Source organism: Globicephala melas, chromosome 19, assembly GCF_963455315.2.
Source record: "Globicephala melas chromosome 19, mGloMel1.2, whole genome shotgun sequence".
NCBI lineage: Eukaryota > Metazoa > Chordata > Mammalia > Artiodactyla > Delphinidae > Globicephala > Globicephala melas.
The window spans coordinates 2,269,332-2,293,403 of NC_083332.1; the positions used below are offsets into that span (position 1 = coordinate 2,269,332).

Genomic DNA, 24,072 nt, shown 5'->3' on the forward strand with positions numbered 1-24,072 from the left:
CCATAGAAAATATCTGACACTGTTTTACGTGTTGTTGGTTTTTTCATATAAGGGATGTCACACTCCATCTGTGGCTTTGCAACGTGCTTTTTTCCCATACAATGATGTGTCTTTGAGACCTTTCCATATCAGTCCACAAAGATCTATTTTGTTCTGTAAAATGAGGATAATAACATCACCCTATGGATAGCATTTTGTTGAGGACACGATAAGCTATCAATAAATGTTACTTGACTTATAAAGATTCTGTCTTTAGAATGTGAACCCCATCAGTCAGACCACAGAAAAGCTCTGTGGGCACGTATTTCTCTAAGCAGACGTGGGAACTCTCTGTCATTTTACATTTCACCCTAGACACCCCAAGTGACTGGATGCTTTAAGGTTTTTGGCAACTAAGTGAGTTTTTCTCACATCAGTCATTTTACTTTTTGCCTGCAGAGTAAACTGAAGAATCTTCAGTAGTCGTTAAACAAGAAGGTCTTTGGCAACAGATTGCCCTGGGTTAAATCATGGCTGTGTGGTTTACAGTTGAATTTGGGTCTCTCTCAAGGGGTCTGAGGCTTCCAAATGATTACTGTTTGGAAATAGCCTAAGTGTCTGCTAGTTGGGGGAAGGGCCACGGTAAATAGATGCAACCACACAATGTGATTAATTTTCCCTGAAATTGTTAAAAGGGATAAAGTAAGTTCTTAGCCTTGTGGAGTGATCCTTACTGACCAGATTCCACGCTTGGTGGCACACAACCCTGCCTTCTGGGCCACCACTGACGGACTGGAGGAGGCAACATCACTTCTCCTGGCCATGACGTGGTCCCATGGCAGAGTCTTTCTCAGTAGGGATTCCATGACCTTGGAGGACTCAACTGGGCAAATCTTGGGCTGCATCCAGCCAACTGATGTGCTTAGTTCAGTTCACTCATTTTCTTTTTAATTTAGTGAGTTACCAACTTAAAATATTGGGATATCTTGTGTTTACAAACATCACCTTTCATTCATTTAACACTTCGAAAAATTCATAGACCATCTAGAAGAAGTGTTCTAGATGCTGGAGGCTTGGGGATGAAATAGAAACAGATAGTCCCTACCATCATGGAGCCTAAATTCTAGAAGTTGAGACAGACAGTAGGCAAGAAAAATATATAATGTAATGAGCTACAGCTTCTTTAGAAAATTTGGAATATCAAAACCCACTGGGCTGACAATGCCATGAGAGGACAGAAAAGTATGTAAGAGCCAGATTTCAGTGTCTCTACCTGATCAACGAGCTCAAATCAAAGCCGCAAACCTTCCTCCCCCTTGAAGAGGTGTGGAAATCATCCACTTAGGAAAAAGGTAAATGCCTCAGGCCTCCTAGGTGTCCCCTGCAGAATCCATCACACAGTGGGTGCTTTGTGAATGTCTCTTCATAGTGGTGGGAAAAGCTGTGGCTTCCCTGGTGACCAGATCTTTGGGAATGACAAACGTGTTCATTCATTCATTCATTCATCAATCCCAGAATGGTTGGATTTTACCCCAGGGACTCATTTTTTAAGATCTTACACAATTCAAAACCTACATAATTCAAGACTAATCCTGACAAAAGATGGCTGGCATGTTTATTCACCAGCTAAGATGATATGAAAATAACAAACACAGTTTACACAATTGATCATATTTGCAAGTGTGGATTTTTGAGGAATTTTTTTTAGTTTTTTTCTGAATTAAAAAATATATATATATAATTTGGTTGCACTGGATCGTAGTTGCAGCAGGCAGGCTCCTTAGTTGCAGCATGCGAACTCTTAGTTGCGGCATGCATGTGGGATCTAGTTTCCCCAGGGATCGAACCCGGGGCCCCCTGCAATGGGGATATGGAGTCTTAAACACTGCACCATCAGGGAAGTCCCGAGGCATTTTTAAATCACAAGGCTTCTTGTCATTTCAAAAAGTGCCACCCAAAGCTCATGATTTCAAATGTTTGAAATTCAGGTTGGCATGAAATATAGCCGTGATGTATTTATATAAATCTACAATAATATCCCTCTTGTAGCCCCCACATCACAACATAGAAACAAAGGGCTCGTCACTCCCCATCTCATTTCCCTGCCTCCCCCAATCCAACGTAACCAACAGCCTGAGTTCTGGCACATCTTTCGCTTGTTTTCCTATATTCAGAGATGTTTTGGAAACTTCGTGTTAATAATTCCAGTAAGATGTAGCCAGGTCCTGCAGTCCTAAGAGCCAAAGCTTCCTTTTAAAAATGACTGCAGATTTTTTTCCCCCTCATTTGCTTTCATTCTAGAGCGCTTTGTTTCCAGGCAACAGCGGGGCCTTTCCCAGGAGGGTGGATACTTTGAAAAAGTGACAGAGAGAGATGGAGGGAAGGAGGGAGGGAGGAAGAGAGAGGGAGAGAGAGTCTCCAGCTCTTGTTCCTAGAGGTTTAGTACCACGGAGAGCTCAGGAGCGGCCGGTTCAGCACCACGGACAGATCCGCCTGAAGGGTTTCAGAACCGCGGACAGTACCGGGAGCCTACTTTTGTCACTGCCCCTGCTAGATGCCTGTGCTCTTTGAGCAGATTTCTGAGCCCAGTCCTAACCCTCACCCCCAGAGTCTTCGAATCCTGATATCTGAGTAATCCAGGCTCTCCTGGTGCTGACCTCAGAAACTCGGGTATCGAACACTTAACATGCCCCAAAGGGAATTTTGGATTTTTTCCACACACACACAAACGTGACCCTACTTAATGCACTACAGGACACTCAGCTGGTCAGGTTCATAGCCCCAAAGTCGTCCTTGATTCCTCCCTTTCACTCTTCCCACTCCAACCATCTGTGAGGGCTCTCAGCTCCACCTCCAAAGTATTCGCTGAATCTGTCCACTGCTTTCCACACACACTGCCACCACCAAATGCAATTGTTTCTCACCTGGTGTACAACAACCTCCTAACTGATCCTCTGTACCTATAGCCCCTTCTGTATCATTCCTTACATAATAGTTTCAGTGATGCCTTGAAAATCTAAATCAGATTACATCACACCTTGCCTCTACCCTTCCATCGCTTCCCAACACACCTACGATAACATTCAAAGATGTTACTTTGGGGCTTCCCTAGTGGTGCAGTGGTTGAGAGTCCGCCTGCCGATGCAGGGGACACAGGTTCGTGCCCCGGTCCGGGAAGATCCCACATGCCGCGGAGCGGCTGGGCCCGTGAGCCATGGCCGCTGAGCCTGCGCGTCTGGAGCCTGTGCTCCACAACGGGAGAGGCCACAACAGTGAGAGGCCCGCGTACCGCAAAAAAAAAAAAAAAAAAAGATGTTACTGTGGGGGACTTCCCTTGTGGTCCAGTGGTTAAGACTCCACGCTTCCACTGCAGGGGCAACGGGTTCAGTCCCTGGCTGGGGAACTAAGATCCCACATGCCATACGGCACGGCCAAAAAAAAAAAAAAAGATTTTACTGTGGCTTTCAAGACCCTGGATGCCTCTCTGACCCTATCCCCCATCACTGCCTCCTTTGCCTGACTGCTCTGGCCACACTGGCCTCATTGTTGTCCCTCTGGACCTTTGCACATGCTGTTCTCCCTGCCACAGATTCTTGCATAACTGGCTCCTTTCCACCTTTCAGGATTTAGCTCAAAATGCCACCTCTTCAAAAAGACCTCCTCCCATCGAAAGTGGCCTCACCATACGTCATGTACCTCATAGAACTAGCACAAACTATATTTTATTTTATATTTTTGGGTTTATTTGTCCGTTGTCTGTTTTCACCACTAGCAGGTAAACTTCATCAAGTCATATATCTTGATTGTCCTAGTCACCCAAGACAGCATCTGCCACGTAACAGCTGTTTCATAAGTCTTTGTTGAATGAATAAATTGTCAGCTACTCATGGAGCCCCAAAGAGATGTCAACAGCACTCAACTTCTGGTAGAACGGTGGTCATCTGTGCTGGCCCAAGGTTTGAGAGCTGTGTTGCCAATCCGCAAGATGACCCCCAAGTTTGGTGATTCACTAGGAGAGCTCACTGAACTCATCACGGCTGTGGTTTATTCCAGTGAAAGGATACAAAGCACAATCAGCAAAGGGACAAGGCTCATGGAAATAATACATCTTTACCCTTTACCACAGCCTCACGGTAATCAGAGTTTACTTCTCCACGCCCTGGCTTGCCATGAGGCTACAGCAAGAGGAAAATGTGTTATGCTACAGCAGGAAGATGAAAAACGTGGGCCAGTAATTCAATTTACCACACCAAGCAGCAGCTTCTAGCTATGATTTATTAATCCTGATTTTATTTCCTTTTTTTTTTTTGTAATGGCACATGAAACTGGCTTTCGGTTTATAAGGCTGCTCTAAAGGTTCCTTTGTAAAGGTCCTTTTGAAAGGGTTTTACAAAACGAGATCATTTACAATAAAAATATTAGATAAATGACTATTTACTTATATTCAGATGTTATGTGGAAATGGAAACAGTCATAAGGTGGTATCCATTAATGCAGAGACATGGCAAACGTTGATAAAGAGATATATGAATGACGGAAGTTTGAGAAAATTGAGAGTAAGACATAGAATGAGATTCTAGACACTGTCTCCTCACTGCCTTCTTCTCTTTTAGGAAGAAATCTTCACCCAAGAAGTCATTCAGCAGCCTTCCCCAGCTCCCCAGGGCCTTGAGGGAGCTCCTCAAACTTGAGTCTCTTTTAAGAACAACCTTTAATTATCTGAACTATCAGGCCCACTTGTGGAATTTTCCCCGTGTTGAGAACCAGGTGCTTAGTAATAATGATAACATGATGACATTTCTTGAGCAGTCAATATATGTGAAGCATGTGTATTATTCACTTGATGTTCACCATAGCCTGTGAGGTAGGAACTTCATTGTCCCCATTTTACAGATAAGGAAACTGAGACCGAGTTAATTCACTTCCCAAAGTTGCACAGCTGGTTTGTGGTAGATCTGGGTCAGGAGGCGGAGCTCTCAACCCCCTGAAGGCTCCCCGACCTGGTCTCCTGCACTAAATGCCTGGTTATTATAGGAAGTAGTGAGGGGTTGGGAATTCCATGATGGTCCAGTGGTTAGGACTTGGCTCTCTCACTGCCACGTGTTTGACCCCTGGTCTGGGAACTAAAATCCTGTAAGCCACTCGGTGCGGCAAACAAACAAACAACAAGGAAATAGTGAGGGGTGAATTAAGAGTCTTACTCTAAAATCTATCTCTCCCCTCTTCATACTGACCTATCCTTGGAATGCATGGAAACCCACCTCCTAAACAGCTAAACAAAGGAAATTTCCTCTCCCAATTATGTGACATAGATGGATACTTGTAAGAAAACCAATCTCAATTCTTTCAGTCTTGTCATGTATCCTCTGGACAAATCATTTAATTCCTTTACGCCTAGTTCCCTTCTCTGGAAAAAAACAAAACAAAACAAAACAAAAAAACCGAGGCTAATAACACCTACCACTTGGGGCTGCTGGGATTAATAAGATAATTTACATACGATGCATTTGCTCATCCTATCTGTTGGATAAATTAGTTATTTGGGCTGTTTTTCTGAGTAACCAGGATTATTCAGTTGTCTCTCCATTGGGAAAAGAAAGTTAAATCCTTACCTCACGTCATTCAAAAAAATTTTAGAAGGTTCAAGCAACTAAACATCTAAAACAATACTGTAAAGTATGAGATCTTACAGGAAAGTGTGTTTATGAGAGTAAGGTGAGGAAAAGCATTTAAAAATTGATTTCTTGGACTTTATCAAAATCCAAGACTTCAGGCACTGTGTAAGCAAAGTGAAGAGAAAAGGGACTGGCCAGGAGAAAATATCTGCCACAGGCAGAGTAACAGGCAAAGGGTCAATATCCAGAATAAAGAATTCCTGTAAATCAATAAGTAAAAGCTAAAAAAAGAAACAAATAGAATAATGCAGGGAGGGTACAAATGGGAAATTCACAGAAGGGAAGATAAATCTGGCCAACAAACATATACATTTCCTCCGTCTCGCTAGGAAATGAAATAAGACTCTAAAGGGAGACTATTTTCCCCCCATCTATGGCTTTGTCAAAAGTTTAAAATTTGGGGGCTTCCTTGGTGGCACAGTGGTTAAGCGGATGCCTGCTAATGCACAGGACACGGGTTTGAGCCTTGGTCCGGGAAGATCCCACATGCCGTGGAGCAGCTAAGCCCGTGCACCACAACTACTGAGCCTGCGCTCCAGAGCCCGCAAGCCACAACTACTGAGCCCATGTGCCTAGAGCCCGTGCTCCGCAACAAGAGAAGCCACGACAATGAGAAGCCCACACACCACAATGAAGTCCCCGCTTGCCACAACTAGAGAAAGCCCGTGCATAGCAACGAAGACCCAATACAGCCAAAAAAAAAAGTTTAAAATTTTGATGTAGCCTCCAGGAGAGGCAGTGGTCATTGCATTGTAAAGATGAATAAACAATAATAATAGCAGGTAATAGCTATTAAGCAGTGTATATGGGTTACTTACTTTTTATCTTCAAAGCAATACTGGCTGCTCTGTTTAATCCTCTCTGCTCAGTTGTCTTTCTCCTCCAGGAGATTGTGACCTTGCTCAACTGATCCTCAGATTCTCCATGCTCAGCACAGGCCTGGCACAAAGTTCCGGCTGAGAAATGGTTTGAAAAAAGTCATTTCCATTCGAGCACTTTATGGTGGCAAATATTCACGGGGTCTCCCGGGGTGGTGATGTGTCAGCTCAGCTTTGGAGTACGGGCAGGATGTCTAGAAGCCCACACAGAAGGGCAAGGACGAGGCAGGAAGAGGAAAAAGCCTTTTCGTTCCTTCATTCATTAGGTACTTACTGTGTATGAAAGCTCACAACGACTCTGGGAGGAAGTTGCTGTTATCATCACCACCCTCGTTTTATTTTATTTTATTTTATTTTTAAATAAATTTGTATATTTATATAATTTTGGCTGCGTTGGGTCTTTGTTGCCATGTGCAGGCTTCTCATTGCGGTGGCTTCTATTGTTGCAGAGCATGGGCTGTAAGTGCGCGGGCTTCAGTAGTTGTGGCACACGGGCTCAGTAGTTGTGGTGCACGGGCTTAGTTGCTCCACGGCATGTGGGATCTTCCTGGCCCAGGGCTCGAACCTGTGTCCGCTGCATTTGGCAGGCGGATTCTTAACCACTGCACCACCAGGGAAGTCCCACCCTTCATTTTATTTTATTTTATTTTATTTTATTTTATTTTATTTTATTTTATTTTATTTTATTTATTTATTATTTTTGGCCACGCCGCTGAGCTTGTGGAATCTCAGTTCCCCAACCAGGGATCGAACCTGTGCTCCCTGCAGTGAAGGCACAGAGTCCTAACCACTGGACCGCCAGGGAATTCCCGGCACCCTCATTTTACAGCTGAGCACACTGAAGCTCAGAGAGGTTAAAGTGACCTGTCAAAGTCACACAGCTAATGCGTGGCAGAGCGGAAATTCACGCCATGCACTGGCATCCACACCTTGCTCTTAACCACTCTGCTGCGATGGCTGCAATTAGCATCTTATTAACACCAGCCCTTCTTTCCCCACCTTCGAGATTACTCTCTCATTCTAGCACCCCAACTAGGACTTACCCCTCTTTTTCCTTTAAATTACCTCCCTTCTTTTCTAGCAATAATGTCCTTGAGGACCCTCTGCTAAGTGAAATAAATCGGTCACAAAAATACTGTGTGATTCTAGTTATACAAGGTGCCTACAGTGGGCAAATTCAGAGAGTCAGAAAGTAGTCTGGGGAGTTCCCTGGTAGTCCGGTGGTTAGAGCTCTGTGCTCTCCCTGCCGAGGGCCTGGGTACAATCGCTGATTGGGGAACTAAGATCCCATAAATGTGGTGGTGGCCAGGGGTTGGGGGAGGAGGAGGGGGAGGGGGGGATCCTGCATTAAATGGGGACAGAGTGTGATACACAGAGTTCTAGAGATGGATGGTGGTGATGAGTGCACAACAATGTGAATGTACACTTTAAAATGGTTAAGATGGTAAAATTTCTTGTTATATGTACTTTACTTTTTTTTTTTTTTGGCCGTGCGACATGTGGGATGTTAGTTCACTGACCAAAGATTGAACCCGTGCTCCCTGAAGTGGAAGTGCAGCGTCTTAACCACTGGGCCACCAGGGAATTCCCTACTTATTTTTTTTTTTTAAGATTTTTTGACGTGGCCCAGTTTTAAAGTCTTTATTGAAGTTATTACAATATTGCTTCTGTTTTATGTTTTGATTTTTTGGCCACAAGGCATGTGGGATCTTAGCTCCCTGACCAGGGATCAAACCCACAACCCCTGCATTGGAAGGCAAAGTCTTAACCACTGGACCACCAGGGAAGTCCCTACTCCCTCAACTTTTTAAAACAGAAATTTAAAGGGTGCTGAAGAGGGGGAATTCTCTCCCTGGGATTCAGTGTTCTGTAGTCCTGGGTGTGTTAAACCTGCCTCCTGGGCTGACCTGATAATGGGCGAGTGCAGGGACTGTAGTGGTGGAGGGTTAGAGACCAAGAAAGGAAGCTGGCCTCTGCCCCGCATGGGATGCCTTGAAAGCGTCTTGACCAGCAAAAGTCTTGTGGAGGATGAAGCTGGGGGAATAGACTGGAGATTGGGGTTAGGGGACAGGATCGGGGTGGGGGTTCAGGTGTGGAGTGGACCACAGGGGGCAGAAGCAGAGAAGGGACAGAGCAGGTGGGCTCAGGGATTGATCAATTGGATGTGAGGGTGAGGAAGGGGTCAAGTTGCCAATGAAGCCTGCAGAGACTGATGAGGAAGATGGTGGAGCGGGAGTCCCAGAAGACAGGGCGTGCTGGGGGGAGCGGACAGAGGTGTCTGGGGAATGTGTTTGAATTTGGGTTTCAGGGGCCTGTGAGCCAGTCCTCTCTGTAAGGAAGACCTACATGATGATTGGTGAGGCAGAAGAAAAGATATTCTGCATATTTGTAATTTATATGTTAAGTTCTGCTATGAAAACCCTTCATATCTACCCATGGGTACAAGAACAGCACTGCCTGCCACTGGCTCTCCATTCTTGGGCTCAACAATCATCATTTGCATGTTTGCTCTGATCCCCTTTTATCTCTTTATCTCTTTACAGAAGAATTTTAAAGTAAATCTCAGCCATCCCATCAATACACGCCTGCATACTACAAAAACATCTCTAAAAAATAATAAGACGGACATTTTCTTACCTATTCATAAGGCCACTTCCACACTCAACAAAACCGTTGAGAAATCCTTGATATTATCAAACACCCAGTCCATAATCAAATTTCCTTGAGTGTCTAAAAAATAATTTTTTTCTTCACAGCAGGTTTCCTTGAGTCTGATTCCAAACGTGGTCCCCACATACATTTGATTGTTGAGTCACTAACTTCCCTTTAAATCTAGAGTATGTGCTCTGTGGTTTTAAAATCCGATAAAAGTTTCTGTTTGCATAAACCTAAGCAAGGAAGACCACACTTACAAAAGCTTTTTCATTCACACCAGGAGAACGTACTCCTTAAAAAAAAATACTATTCACGAGGACAGTCAGTGGGTTATATCATGCAACATGGGTAATACATACAGTGTCCTAGAACAAGAACATGAAACCAGCTTTAGAGTCTCAAGGTAAATGGTTATACGTCAAGTTATTTTAGTTCAGATAGCTTCCTGCAAACAGCCTCCTGAATTTTAAGTTGACAAGATATAGAATGAGAATATTAAAGAATATTTAACTTTTAAAAACTAAATTTATCTATTTATTTATTTTTGGCTGCGTTGGGTCTTCCTTACTGCACGCAGGCTTTCTCTGGTTGCAGCTAGCGGGGGCTACTCTTCGTTGCGGTGCACGGGCTTCTCATTGCAGTGGCTTCTCGATGCAGAGCACGGGCTTTAGGCGCGCTGGCTTTGGTAGTTGTGGCACGTGGGCTCAGTAGTTGTGGCTCGCAGGCTCTAGAGCACAGGCTCAGTAGTTGTGGTGCACGGGCTTAGTTTCTCTACGGCATGTGGGGTTTTCCTGGACAAGGGCTCGAACTCGTATCCCCTCCATTGACAGGCAGATTCTTAACCACTGCACCACCAGGGAAGCCCTAAAGAATATTTAATTTTAAATTGGATTTTTAAACCCTTATTTGGCAAATCCTTCTCCTCCTCCTTCTTCTTCTTAATGACGACAGAGGAGAAAGTCATGCTATAGGGGGCTGGAGGGAAGAGTAGGGTCCTTCTCTCTGTAGCTACAGGGATTATGGGGGTAACTCTCTTTTCCTAAAAACTTGTAGCTCTATGCTTTGGGTTGTGGAATGTGTGTATGTGTGTGCGTGCTGTCATTTGGCATGCTGTCTGTCTCTCTCCCCCCACTAGAATGTAAGGCCCAAGAGGGAAAGGAACTTTGCTTCCCTCACTGCTGTATCTCTGGCACCTAGGAATCATGCCTGACACAGGGCTGGCACTCTGTAAGTATTTGTTGAGTGACTAAATGTCTGTCTGTCCTCAGGTTCTGAGTCCTGTTCCCTGGGAAACCCAACAGAACCCTGGACTGGGGAGAGGAGAAAAAGCCTGCCTTTAAAGTTGAGCCTCCTGGAGAGATGCAGTCTCAGGCCTGAGAAGATGCAGGGGCTGCTGTCTCAGGAGGGCAGGGCCTGGGAGAAGCGTGCTTCCCTCACCAAGGACTGCATGGCTGTGGAGGTTGGGGCCTCTGGCTGTGACAGTGACAAGAAAGGTGAGGGGCAGGGGTCCTGTGGAGGGGGGGAGGTCATGGCAGAGCCTAGGGAAAGACACGACTTCATTCCTTTGCTCCTTTCAACACAGTTTTATGGAGCCTTGTGTCAGTCAGCTTTTGCTGTGTAACAAGTCAGCCCCAAACTGAGTGGCTTAAAGCAGCAGTCATTTAGCTGCTAACAATTCTGTGGGTTGGCAATGTATGTGGCCTCAGGGGACAGTTCTGTTGCCCTTGCCTGTGTCGGCTCCCACAGTGCAGCTGCAGTGAGCTGAAGGGCAGCTTGTTCATCTAAGATGGCTTTACTGGTGTGTCTAGCTGGTTTAATGGTGCTGACTTAAAGCCATGTGTCTCCAGCAGGCTAGCCCAGGCTTATTCTCACGGGGGTGGTTGCAGAGTTCTTGGGACCAGCAAGCAAGGGAAAACCCCAGGTCACAAGCACTTTTTTACCCTCTACTGGCAACCCAGCTGCTTACGGGCCATTGGTTGAAATAAGCCATATGGTCAAGCTCAGAATCAGTGGGGCAGAGTGGGGAGGGCAGCCCAAGGGTGTGGACACAGGGAGCTGTGAACAAGCTGGAGGCCACTGGGGGCAAAAATCTATCACAAGCACCTACTATGTGCCAGGCGTTAGGGTGTTGCCATGAACAAGATGGCTTTGTAGAGCTCCGATACTTTTTTCTTTTAATATTTATTTATTTATTTCTGGCTGCATTGGGTCCTAGTTGCGTCATGCGCAATCTTTCATTGTGGCACGCAGGCTCTCCTATGGCATGCAGGCTTCTCTCTAGTTGTGGCACAGGGGCTCAGTAGTTGCGGCACACGGGCTTAGTTGCCCTGCGGCATGTGGGATCTTAGTTCCCTGACCGGAGATGGAACCTGCGTCCTCTGCATTGGGAGGTGGATTCTTAACCATTGGACCACCAGAGAAGTCCCAAGCTCCAATTCTAGAGGAGAAAACAGGCACTAAAGAAAGAAGTTACAAAATAGAGAGAAAGGTCATGTCTGACGAGACCTATGGAGACAGTAAAACAGGATGATTGGTGGGGTGTGACAGTGTGATTGGGGAAGGTGGGAGAAGCACAAGAAGGATCAGTTGTTCCAAGGATGAGGGAACAGCTTCAAGGGCAGCCAGAGCTGCACGTGCACGACCCCACATTGGCAGTAAGTTTGCTGTGTTCAAGGAGACCACAGGGAACAGAGCAGGGAAATGGGAGGGGAAAATGATAGAGATCAGCTGGGACCAGTGATGGGGCATCTTGTCGACCTTGGCAAGGAGTTTGCGTGTTACTTGAGTATTGGGAGAGCACTGGAAGGTTTTGAAGAGGAGAAGACAGGATCTCATTTGTATTTCAAAAGATTCTTCTAAATCAGTAGTTCTCAACTGGGGGCAATGTTACACCCCACTGTCCTCCCCAGGCAACATAAGAGATCTTGAATTATCAGAACTGGGGAAATGCTGCTGCCATCTAGTGGGTGGAGGCCAGCAACACTGCTTAGTGTCCTACAGTGCACAGAACAGACACCCCCCCGCCCCCCCCCCGCCCCCCGCCACAGGGATTTCGCAGCCTGAAATGCCAGCAGTGCCCAGGTTGAGAAACTCTGCGTCCAGCTGCGTGTGAGAATGAACCGTAGGATTAGGAGGTCAAGAGTAGAAGCTGGGAGGCCAGTTGGGAGATTCCTGCAACTGTCCAGGAGTGGACAGGGGAGGAACAAAGAGATATCAAGGGTGACCCCTGGGATTTTGGCCCAAACATCTGGCGAAGAGTGGTGCCATTTGCTGAGATGGGGACACCTGAAAGGCACCCCCACAGGAGAATGGGGGCTGGACCTTCTACTAGGAAAGGCTCCTTCCTTCCACAGGAGATGAGCAGATCTGGGACAGAAGTTGTGGGAAATAGAAATGTCAGTTCTGGCAGTGAGGAGGAGGCTTGGGGCTCCCGGCAGGACCTGGGTGCAGAAAGAGTGGAAAATGGCCATCTCTGGTCCAACCCCCAGTTCTATCGAGTTGAGGAGTGAGAAGGATGTTGAGGTTCGAATATGGGGAGATTTCTTCACTGGAGGCTGGAACCTGGGGAAGCCTTGTTCCTCCTGGTTTAACTCTGTGGCTTTTTCTTCTGCTTTCTCACTCAGTTTTTGCCAGAGGCCTGTAGAGAAGGAACTATTGTACCCATTTGACAGGTGAGGGAATAGAGGCTCAGGTGGTGGATCACATCAGGTGACTCGCTTTAAGTCTCCCAGGTAGTTACTGACAGAAATGGGATCAGAATTCAGGTCTCTCCTTCTCTCCACCCCACCTGAACCACATGGGCAGTGTGTGTGTGTGTGTGTGTGTGTGTGTGTGTGTGTGTGTGTGTGTGTGTGTGTGTGTGTATCAGCAGAAGAGAGTTGGCAGACAGGAAGAAAGCAGAACCCATCCAGCTGGCCTGGTCACTCACTCATGACTCCTTTCTCCTCCATTCCTCCCCTCACCCAGACCTACCTTCTCCCGAGACTGGGCATCCCCAGGAGTGGAGCTCGGTGGAGGAAGACGATGAGTCAGAGGACTCCCAGGTAAGCTGGCGATTCCTTCCTCTTTTGATGATGCCCCACTCTGCAGATCTCAGTGGGTTGTCACACTCCCTTCCTCAGCTTGGGATTTCCCTGCCCCACAAAAGTCTGTTTGGGGATGTGAGCCCCAAGAGGTCTCCCATGGGAAACAGGACATATTCCATGGTAGTCAGACATGGAGTGGAGGGTCTCAGGTGGTGGGGGTAACTCCACACATGTGTACCCTCCAACCCTTCACTCATAAATCCTTCATAAATCAACCATTCATTTATCTGTCCTCTCATTTATTCACCTAAGCATCCATCTGTCTACTCACCCATATACCCATCCATCCATCCATCCATCCACGTGAGGTCATCTGTCTATTGACTTATTCATCCATCCATCGACCCTCCCAACTACTCACCCTTCTACCTATCCATTCATCCATCTACCCATTGAACATCCACCATCCATTCATCTGTCCTCTGATTCATCCACCCAGCCTTTCATTTACCTACTCATCCACACACCCATTCCATCCATCCATATATCCAGTTATCTATATACCCAGTCATCTGCCCATTCATCCATATGCAACCACTCCATCCATTCAACCCACCCACTCATCCATCCCTCTATCCACTCATCTATCTACCCACGCATTCATCTATGTACTACCTGTTGGTTGTTGGAAGGATGTGGCTACTATTCATCCACCCATATGCCTACTCATCCATCCATCCATCCATCCATCCATCCAACCATCCAACCACCAACTACCTACTGGGTTTTAATCCAAGTGCTGCAAATAAAACCAAAAAGAGTTATCAAGCACATTCCTTTCACTGAAATACCTAGTGTTTTCTGTGGGGGGCATAAGACATCAACATGTGAAATAATAACAGTGGTTCTTTTATTTACATATTTATCTTATACATTAGGAAAAAACCACATAACCACTCTTGGCAACACATGAGGGTCTCATCTGCCAATCGTATATCAGAAATCCAACTTGGACTGGCTCAAGCCAGGAAAAGGTTTATTGACACAAGGTGGGGGGAGGCAAGCTGAACAACCAACCATGATAGTGTAGAAATAAGTGCTGGCTGCACGTGAGATAGCTCAACAGAAGAAGAAAGTAACTCTGTGGTCCAGGATGTTTATTCTTGAATACCCAAGAGACACCATACCTGAGATTTTAGGGATGAGTAATTTCCCAGGCAGAGCAGGGGAGGAAACAGCATGTGCAAAGACGGAGACATGATGTAATAAGGCACATTTGGGGGAACACTGGAGTTAGGGGCATAGCAGGGACTGGGATGAGATCATTCATTCAGTCCATAACTATTTGTTGCGCACCTACTATGTGCCAGGCAGTGTTCAAGGCAACGAGGGTGCAACAGTGAATGGGAGAGCGATGGCTCCTCTTTGCATGGGTTCACAGTCACCGAGGTAGACAGACAATCAGCAAAATGAGTAGCTAACCTATACTTCATGCTGGATGGTAATAAGTGCTATGGAGAAAAATTAAGCAGAGTTATGGGCATACGAGGTGAAGGTAAATGTTGCTATTTTAAGAAGATTGTCAAGGAAGTACCCCTGAGAGAGAGCTATTGGAGTACAGACCTGAAGGAGGTGGGGAGTGAGACTGGCAGATATATCTGGTGGGGAGAAGTTCTGGGCAGAGAGAGTACAGCAAGTGCAAAGGCCCTGAGGTAGGAGTGCGCCTGGAATGCATGAGGAACAGCAGGGCTGGGGGGTGTTGGTTGGCTGGAGAAGAGTGGAAAGGAATAGTAGGATATGAGGTCATGGTGGTGATGGGGGTGTATGATGTAGGGTATTGTCAACCATGCTAAAATGTTGGCTTTCACTCTGAGTTGGGTGGCTACTGTAAGGCAGAGAAGGTTCCAGCTTACGTTTCACAGGACCCTCTCACTGCTGAGTTCCACGCCAAGGAGGTTGGGTGTATCTTCCTTTTTAATTTTAAAGAAGGGTTTTTATTTTTATTTATTTATTTATTTGGCTACGCAGCTTGTGGGATCTTAGTTCCCCAACCAGGGATGGAACCCCCACTCCCTGCAGTGGAAGCGCAGTCTTAACCACTGGACCGCCAGGGAAGTCCCCAGGTGTATCTTGTAGGCAGTGGGGAGCCTCTGGGGATTTGGGGATCTACAGAAACCACTCTTTTGGCCTCCGTGGAAGGAAGGGAGATTGGATGAGGCAGAGGGAGAGGCAGAGGTGTAGAAACCAGTCAGGAACCTCCAGCTGGTTGGAAGTGGTCCAGGTAAGGAACGCACTGATGTCACACGTATTATGGGACTGACATGATTCTAAGTGGTTCTTGTTATTTTATTTTACATTTTTTAAAAAATTTTTTTATTGGAGTAGAGTTGATTTACAATGTTGTGTTAGTTTCAGGTGCACAACAGAGTGAATCAGTTATACATGTATATATTTTCATTCTTTTTTAGATTCTTTCCCCATATAGGTTATTACAGAATATTGAGTTCCCTGTGCTAGACAGTAGGTCTTTATTAGTTATCTATTTTGTATACAGTATAGTGTGTATGTTAATCCCCAACTCCTAATTTATCTCTCCCCTCCCCTTTCCCCTTTGGTAACCATAAGTTTGTTTTCTACATCTGTGACTCTATTTCTGTTTTGCAAATAAGTTTATTTTCATCATTTTTTTAGATTCCACATAAAAGCAATATCATATGATATTTGTCTTTCTCTGTCTGACTTACTTCACTTAGTATGATCATCTCCAGGTCCATCCATGTTGCTGCAAATGGCATTATTTCATTCTTTTTTATGGCTGAGTAATATTCCATTGTGTATATGTACCACATCTTCTTTATCCATTCCTCTGTTGATGGACATTTAGGTTGCTTCCATGTCTTGGGTGGTTCTTGTTATTAACTCGACACTCACTAGCTCTCATTATTAATTCATGAGCCCTGTGAAGTAGTTAGTATGGTTTCCCTCCCTTTAAGATGAAGTTAGGGTGGGGGAGGTGCCCAGAGACCTCTGTGACATCATTCATTCATTCACTCATTCACTCCATCATGGCTCATTCAACCAACATTGATGGAGCACAGGCTGGGACCCGGCAGGGGTGGGCGGTGGGTCCTGACCCAGCTGACCTTTCTGCACGGACTCAGCCTCCTTCCTATAGGTGGCCCCCTTCCAAAAAACAAAAGAGAAGATCAGGCCATATGGGACCAGAGACCTTTAATATCAATCAGAGGCAGGCTCCACAGCCCTCACCATGGGGCTAACTCAATTTATTTGATTCTCTTAATAGTTCTTGATGTGGGATCCGTTACAATTGTATTTTACAGACAGGGAAACTAAGGCACAGAGAGGTCAAGTACACTTTCCCCGGAGCACCCAGCTTGTAAGTGGTAGGGGTGGGATTTGAATCCAGTGCCTTTCTTAACCACTAAAGTATCCTGTCTGTCTGGGGAATTTATCCTCCCCAAGAGAGGACTGGGGATAAGGGGTGAGGGCTTCTCCCCATCTCACTACTCAGTTATGTCCCTCCACCCCTCAGGTGGGGAGGAGTGAGTGAAGGAATGGAGGGGAGGAAAGGAGTTACTTTCCTAATATTTCTTTTTTTAAAATTTATTTTACTTATTTTATTTTTGGCTGCATTGGGTCTTCGTTGCTGTGCGTGGGCTTTCTCTAGTTGCGGCGAGCGGGGACTACTCTTCGTTGTGGTGTGCGGGCTTCTCATTGTGGTGGCTTCTCTTGTTGCGGAGCACGGGCTCTAGGCGTGCAGGCTTCAGTAGTTGTGGCACATGGGCTCTAGAGTGCAGGTTCAGTAGTTGTGGTACACGGGCTCAGTAGTTGTGGCGCATGGGCTTAGTTGCTCTGCGGCATGTGGGATCTTCCCGGACCAGACCTCGAACCCATGTCCCCTGCATTGGCAGACAGATTCCCAACCACTGCACCACCCAGGGAAGCACCCTGATATTTCTTCGTGTTTTTTAAGATTTTTTTTTTGATGTGGACCATTTTTAGTCTTTATTGAATTTGTTACAATACTGCCTCTGTTCTATGCCTTGGCTTCCTGGCCGAAAAGCATGTGGTATCCCAGGTCCCCGACCAGGGATAGAACCCACACTCCCTGCATTGGAAGGTGAAGTCCTAACCACTGGACCACCAGGGAAGTCCCCTGACATTTCTAAGAGGCAGAAATTCCCACTCTATGGCCCCAGACATAGGAAAGCAGGGAGGAAAAAATAGTCCCATCACTCCCATACCATAAAATACAAGCATGTGTCACAAATGCAAACCTTCTCAGAGTATGAGGTAAGGAAAGAAATAGACTTGGTAAAAGTTGCTATAAAAGCAAAACTCATCTACAACATTAGAAATCCAGATACTGGTTCCCTTCGAGGTGGGGTAAGTGAGGGAGCATGAGAGGGGGACATTTTGGGGTGCTGATAATGATCTGCTTCTTCTTCTGGGTACCAGTTACACGATTCACCTTCCGGAGATTCATCACGCTTGTAGGATACATGCAATTTTCTCTTTGCATATTATACTTCAACAGAATGTTTTTAGAAGGTTGTCCCGTTTCCTTGCAGGCATTTTTTTTCCTGGAAGATGAGACTGAACTAGGATTCTTGTGCAAGGGATTTATTGAGGAAGTGTGTTCTTGGGTAGAACCGTAAGGGGTGAGGGAGGCTGGGAAGGAGGAGAGGGAGTGAGGCAAATATTATATGGGTTTAACTGAGGTCCGGCTTCAGTCTGATCCCACAGGGAGCTCTGGAGTGTGAATAATACCAGTCCTTCTCTGAGCCAGTGGGGAGGCTTTTATCTCCCATCGCTGGTTGTGGACAGTGAGTGTAACCTTCTAGGTAACTCTCTAGAGAGGTGGCTCCTCTTAGCAAAGGGCATTTCTTAGGAGAAAGGGGGCAACCATAAATATAAACCATAAACTATCAAGTTAGCAGCCAACACTCACAGCAGCTGGAGGAGAAACAAAGAGGAACTAAGTGAGGCACTGACAGGTCCATTACATGTGGTGTCGTGTGCGTGTGTGTATGTGTAAAATTTTTGGATTTCAGATGAGCCATATTAACTACATTTTCTTCTTTTTTAAAACTTTTTTTTTTTACATTTTCCTGAATTTATACTCTGCTTTTTAAAAATGGAGGCATACCTGGGACTTCCTTGGTGGTCCAGTGTTTAAGACTCTGTGCTTCCACTGCAGGGGACACGGGTTAGATCCCTGGTCGGGGAAATTGAGATCCCGCATGCTGAACAGCACAGCCAAAAAAAAAAAAAAAAAAAATGGGGGCATAAGTATTTCCAATAAAATGCACATGTCAGTAAGTGTCGACACACATATATGCTTGTGTAACCAACCTGCCATCATCCTAGAAAATGCCTTCATCTTCCTTTCCAGTCTGACTCACTCCCTCATCCCAGTTCTGATTTCTGGTTGCATAGATTCGTTTTGCCTTCATATAAATAGAGTCCTACAGTAAATGACATATATTTCTTAACCCCCGAAAAAGGAAATTATAGCACGATTATTATTCTGCCATTTAGTGTTTTCACAACAATATCGTCTGGATAACTTTCCATCCTGATCACTTTCATCCTTTTTTAAAATTACGTTTTACAGCTGCCGAATATTCTATACTGCAGTTGTGTCATGCCCGTTTCCTCAACAGATGAATTGTTAGGTTATCCTTGTTTTTGTTGCCACAGGAGAATGAATGTTTATCCAGTTGGCTTCATTTTCTGTAGCGTGGATTATTAGGGGCTTCATAAGATCTCTGAATGTAGATCCACTGAATCCGAAATTCCCACGGTGGAGCCCAAAGTACGTGAAAAACTCCCCCAGGAGGTTTCTGATGCTCTGCCAGGTTTGGGAACTGCTGACGTGGGTTATTCTCTCCAGGTTGTAAAAGGAAGGAGGTGGCATCCAGTGGGGGAGAGCAAGCTAGAGGGAGGAATTGGTCCTTTCCCGAAGATTAGAGATGTGAATCCCATTAATGGTTTATAACATGCTTTAACATCTCATAGTACGTGTCCCCTTCATTTCTCTCCTTTAACAGAATTTTTTTAATGTTCACCACTGCCTAGCTTTCCAGATAACTCATTCATGCCCGTTCCCAAAACTTCCCAGATATTTTAATAGCAATTGCATTTAACTCATCGTTATTTTGCAGAAGAATTGTCACCGTTTTAAACATTTTGTCTTCCCATCCTTCGTTGTGGTATGTTCTTTTTTTGGGGGGACCGTGCCACGCAGCATGCGGGATCTTAGTCCAGGGATCAAACCCGTGCCCCCTGCAGTGGAAGCACAGAGTCCTAACCACTGGACTGCCAGGGAAGTCCCTGTCTTTCCATTCATTCATTCATTTGAGAAATATTTATAAACTTGGACTCTGGGTCAGGCACTGGAGATACAGCCACGAGCAAACTAAAATCTCTGCCCTCTCTGGACACGGGAGAAAGAGAGCTGGGGAGGGCAGATGGGTGGTCTACCGTGGGGAGGTATTGGGGGATGCTGTTCTATACAGAGTGGTGTGGGTGGGGGTTTCTAAAGATGTGGTGGAAAATGTGGAGCTGGAAGATGTGGCAGAGATATCCAGGCAGGAGAAAGCATAACTGCAAAGCTTGGAGGTGAGAGTGGCTGGGGCAGAGTGACTTTAGCTTTGGAGGGATCGCTCTGGCTGACGCATGCAAAAGAAATTGGGGGTGAGGGGAATGTCAGGATAAGAAACAAGAGTGCCCAATTTTTAACCCAATTGTTTGGAGGTTTTTTTGTTTTGTTTTGTTTTTTGGTATTTAGTTGCATGAGTTCTTCATATGTTTGGATATTAACTTTTTGTCAGATGTATGATTTACAAATATTTTCTCCCATTCAATAGTTTGCCCTTTTGTTGATAGTTTCCTTTGCTGTGCAGAAGCATTTTTGTTTGATGTAGTCCCACTTGTTTATTTTTGTTTTTGTTGCTTGTGCTTCTGTTGTCATATAAAAAAAAAATCATTGCCAATACCAATATGAAGGAACCGTTGCCTTATGTTTCTTCCATGAGTTTTGTGGTTTTAAGTTTTACATTCAAGTCTTTAGTCCATGTTGAGTTAGTATGGCAGTATGGTGTAAGATAGTGGTACAGTTTCCCATAAAATAAACTCTGAAATTGAATTAAAACAAAGAAAGAAACAAGAGTGATGGTGACTTTGACCGGTGTGATGGTACTGGGGGGAGTGGATGGAAGTGGTCAGCGTCTGGATGTATTTGGAAGGTGAAGCCAACAGCATTGGCTGGTGGGTTGGAGGTGGGTATTGAGAGACAGGAGTCAAGGGTGCCACAGTTGGATGCCTGGAGGGACCTGAGGGGTAGACTGGGGGAAAACTGCAAGAGGACATATTTTTTTGGCCAGTGGGGAGGGATATTTCGGAAATGTAAAGTTTAAGATGCCCATGAGATATTCAAGCGGAGATGACAGGTATACAGTGAGATTTATGTCAGGAATTTAAGAGAGGGTTGGGTCAAGAAAAACACACACACACACGTACATGTGAAGATCATTAGAGTACAGGTGGTATTTGAAACTGTGAGAATTTATATATCATTTTGAAATTTTCACCACATGTATCATCATTCTGATATTTCATCTGCTAGGACATAGGTATAGTACTTACTTTTGTATATTTATATCTGGTCACTTTGTTGTATACTTTTTTATTTGTTTTTATTGAGGTATAGTTAATTTACAATGTTGTGTTAGTTTCAAGTGTACAGCAAAGTGATTAGTTATACATATACATAATTTTTCTTTTTCAGATTCTTTTCCATTATAGGTTATTACGAGATATTGAGGATAGTTCCCTGTGCTATAGTTTGTAGTTTTTAATTCAAACAGCTTTACAGCTGATACACTGTCTCATTCCCAATCCTGTAATCCCATTTTCTTGCACGTGACAATGGTGGCTCCCCCTCTGATATTTATAGTTTTTCTTTCTTCTTTTTTTTTTTTTTTTGTGTGTGTGTTTCAGGGCTTTGTGGAGTGGTCAAAAGCTCCGCAACAAATGACCATAGTCTTGGTAGTGTGTGTGCTTTATTTGTTCCTGGTTTTAACAGGGATGCCTATGATGTTTCACATTTAACTATAAAAGTGGCTATTGTTTAGAAATAGATGCCCTGTGTCATGTTAAGGAAGAGACCTGATTAAAAATCAGGAACAGGTCTTGAATATTATCAAATGCCTTTTAAACATCCATTGAGATGATTTTTCTTTTGTATTTAACCTTTTTGTGTGAGGTTTTGAATTACTGTATTTCACTGACCTTAAGACATCATCGATTGTAAAACACGCATTACTTTGTATACCCCTGAGAAAGAAAAAAAATGCTACTTAAATGTAAGATGCCACCAAGTGGAAGATGCATCCTGACTTCAGAGAAGGTGAACACGTGCAACTTAGGAGCGATAAGATCTGGTAGATTTCTTAATTACAAATCATCTTTGCATTCTTAGGATGGTGGTACAGCAGTCTTTTCAGATATTGAATTCTATTTCTTGATATTTTCTGTAGGATTCTTGCCTCTATCTTCTTATGTAAGACTGGTGCTATCTTTGTTAAGTTTTGGTATCGTGGCTAAGCTTGCATCATGGAAGGACTTGAGTAAAGTTTAACCTTTTTCTGTGCTTTCGAATACTTTCTGTAGCTTGAGAAGTATCAATTCCTTGACATTTTGAAAGAATTCACCAGTAAAGTAATCAGGTCCTAGAGCTATGGAGGGGAAGTTTCAGTGAGTTCTTGGATGGCTTTCTCCATTTCTTCTCATGTTATTAGCTTATGAATACTTTTTACTCCATTAATTTTTATGATTTACAGTGTTCTCTTATCCCCTAGGCTATACTTCATTCCACTAAGCTTCCCCCCCCAGATGATTAGCTTATTTGTGCACAGTATTTTATAATTAAACAAAATCTTCTCTTTATTTTATTCTCTCCCCTTTCTGCCTTTCAACTTCGGTTTGTGGTTATTAGATTTGTCAAAGTTTTATCTAGTTTATTATTAATTTTCTGAAGAACCATCATTAGGATTTATTTATGTCCATTATTTCTCTAGTTTATAATTTGTTTTCCTTTAACATGTATTGGGTTTATTTATTTATTTATTTATTTTCGCCGTATGCGGGCCTCTCACTGTTGTGGCCTCTCCTGTTGCGGAGCACAGGCACCGGACGCGCAGGCTCAGCGGCCACGGCTCACGGGCCCAGCCGCTCCGCAGCATGTGGGATCCTCCCAGACCGGGGCACGAACCCGTGTCCCCTGCATCGGCAGGCGGACTCTCAACCACTGCGCCACCAGGGAAGCCCAGTTATTTTGTTTTAATAGGACTTTCAGTGGCCTCCCCTGAGTTTGCTAGAGAAATCAGGGCAGGAGAAGTATGGGCTTCTCTCTCTCTCCATTCCCCTCTCTGGATGATTGCACCCAACAAGCCAACAACTGGCCCTTAAAAGAAAGAAACACAAGCCTCAGCTGTTTCATTCATTAGTATTTTATTGGTTGCAAATAGGTGAGTCTCAATACAAATGAACTCAAGCAACGAGATTCATTATAGATTCACTTACACCAAAGTTCAGAATGAAATCGGCTTCATTTAGAGCTGGAATGAACTGTTGTGATGACTGAATATGTAAATGAGGATATGTAAGCTGTGTTAAAGAAGTTATTTGTAAAAGGCATTGACCAATGCAGAAAATAATTTAAAATAAAATATCTCTTTTCAGGAATGGTATTCTTGGAAATGTTGGGAAAAGATTCCTGGGTCTTGGAAGATAATTACTAGAAATATGCAGGGGAGGTAGTATATCTTTTTTTTTTTTAATGTATTAAGTATTCCTGGAACAAAAGCAGTGAGTTGGAAGGAGAGGATTGTCCAAGTAAACAATGGATTTATGAGGAAAAAAATTTAGAGCTGGTTCTCCAGGTCTAAAAATATTGCTGAGGACTTTCCGCTGACCTCCTAGTTACCTTCCTTTTGGGGGTGACCTCCTTCTCCTTCTCCATGTGGCTGGGAGAATAGCTACCACCCCCATCACCTACTTGGCAAGGCAAGGAGGCGGGGGTGGTTTCAGGGCAGATTCTCATTACACACACACCCCCTCCCGTCGCTGCTTGGCTGCAGGGACCAGAGTCTTGCAATAAAGGATGCAGAGGCCTGAGGCAGGAACAAGCTGTTGGAGGAGCAGGCGAAGAACGATGCGCAGCTGGGCAAGAGTGGAATGGAGATGCCTGTGGAGACCATCATAGATGTCCAGGCCAAGGGACTGTGATTAGCTCAGACGGAGCTGGTAATCTTAATCACATTTGTGAGATATTGAAAATTATCACACTAGTAATATAAATCATATTAGCAGTGCTTATTTATTTGGGTTCTACCACATGCCAGGAACCTCATTTCATGGATGATTAAAGTCTCCACCAGCACCGCTGATGCTCTGTTCTCCACCCAACAGCCGGGCAGATCCCATTAAACCATAATTAAGACCATGTATAATGCACACCTCAGCAAGTAAAAGCTAAAGTCCTCACAATAGCCGTCCAGCCCCACGCAAACCCGCCTGCGCCCCCATCTCTGCTTTTTGCTCCCTCCGCTGCTCCAGCTGCTGCTCCAGCTGCACTGGCCTCTTTGCTGTTCCAACAAGCGCATCGTGCACCAGCCTCAGGACTTTTGCACCAGCTCTGGAATGGACCTCTGCCTGGAATGCTCTTCCCCCATAAGCCCACATGGCTCCCTCAGTCCTACAGGTCTCTGCTCCAACGTTCGCCTCCTTAAAGAGGATTTCCTTGACCACCCCATCCGCAGTTCACTCTGATCA

General features: G+C 44.8%; 2 protein-coding genes across 11 annotated transcripts in view; both read left to right on the plus strand.

The window, feature by feature from the left end:
* ZNF470 (zinc finger protein 470) overlaps window positions 1-24,072 on the plus strand; it is a 117,731-nt gene that overhangs the window by 65,292 nt on the left and 28,367 nt on the right. For 9 of the 10 annotated variants that reach the window (XM_060288542.1, XM_030851279.2, XM_060288544.1 and 6 more), the window contains 3 exons: window positions 4,593-4,746; window positions 10,456-10,680; window positions 13,154-13,230. The gene's annotated coding sequence lies outside the window, so the exon portion shown is untranslated. The remainder of the gene's footprint in view (window positions 1-4,592; window positions 4,747-10,455; window positions 10,681-13,153; window positions 13,231-24,072) is intronic. The other variant, XM_060288536.1, reaches the window with a different exon arrangement.
* SMIM17 (small integral membrane protein 17) lies at window positions 3,866-22,461 on the plus strand. The gene is made up of 4 exons (XM_030851294.2): window positions 3,866-4,112; window positions 10,456-10,680; window positions 13,154-13,230; window positions 21,238-22,461. Exons 1-4 carry the CDS (start codon window positions 3,866-3,868, stop codon window positions 21,346-21,348), a joined length of 660 nt encoding a protein of 219 aa, XP_030707154.1. The 3' UTR covers window positions 21,349-22,461.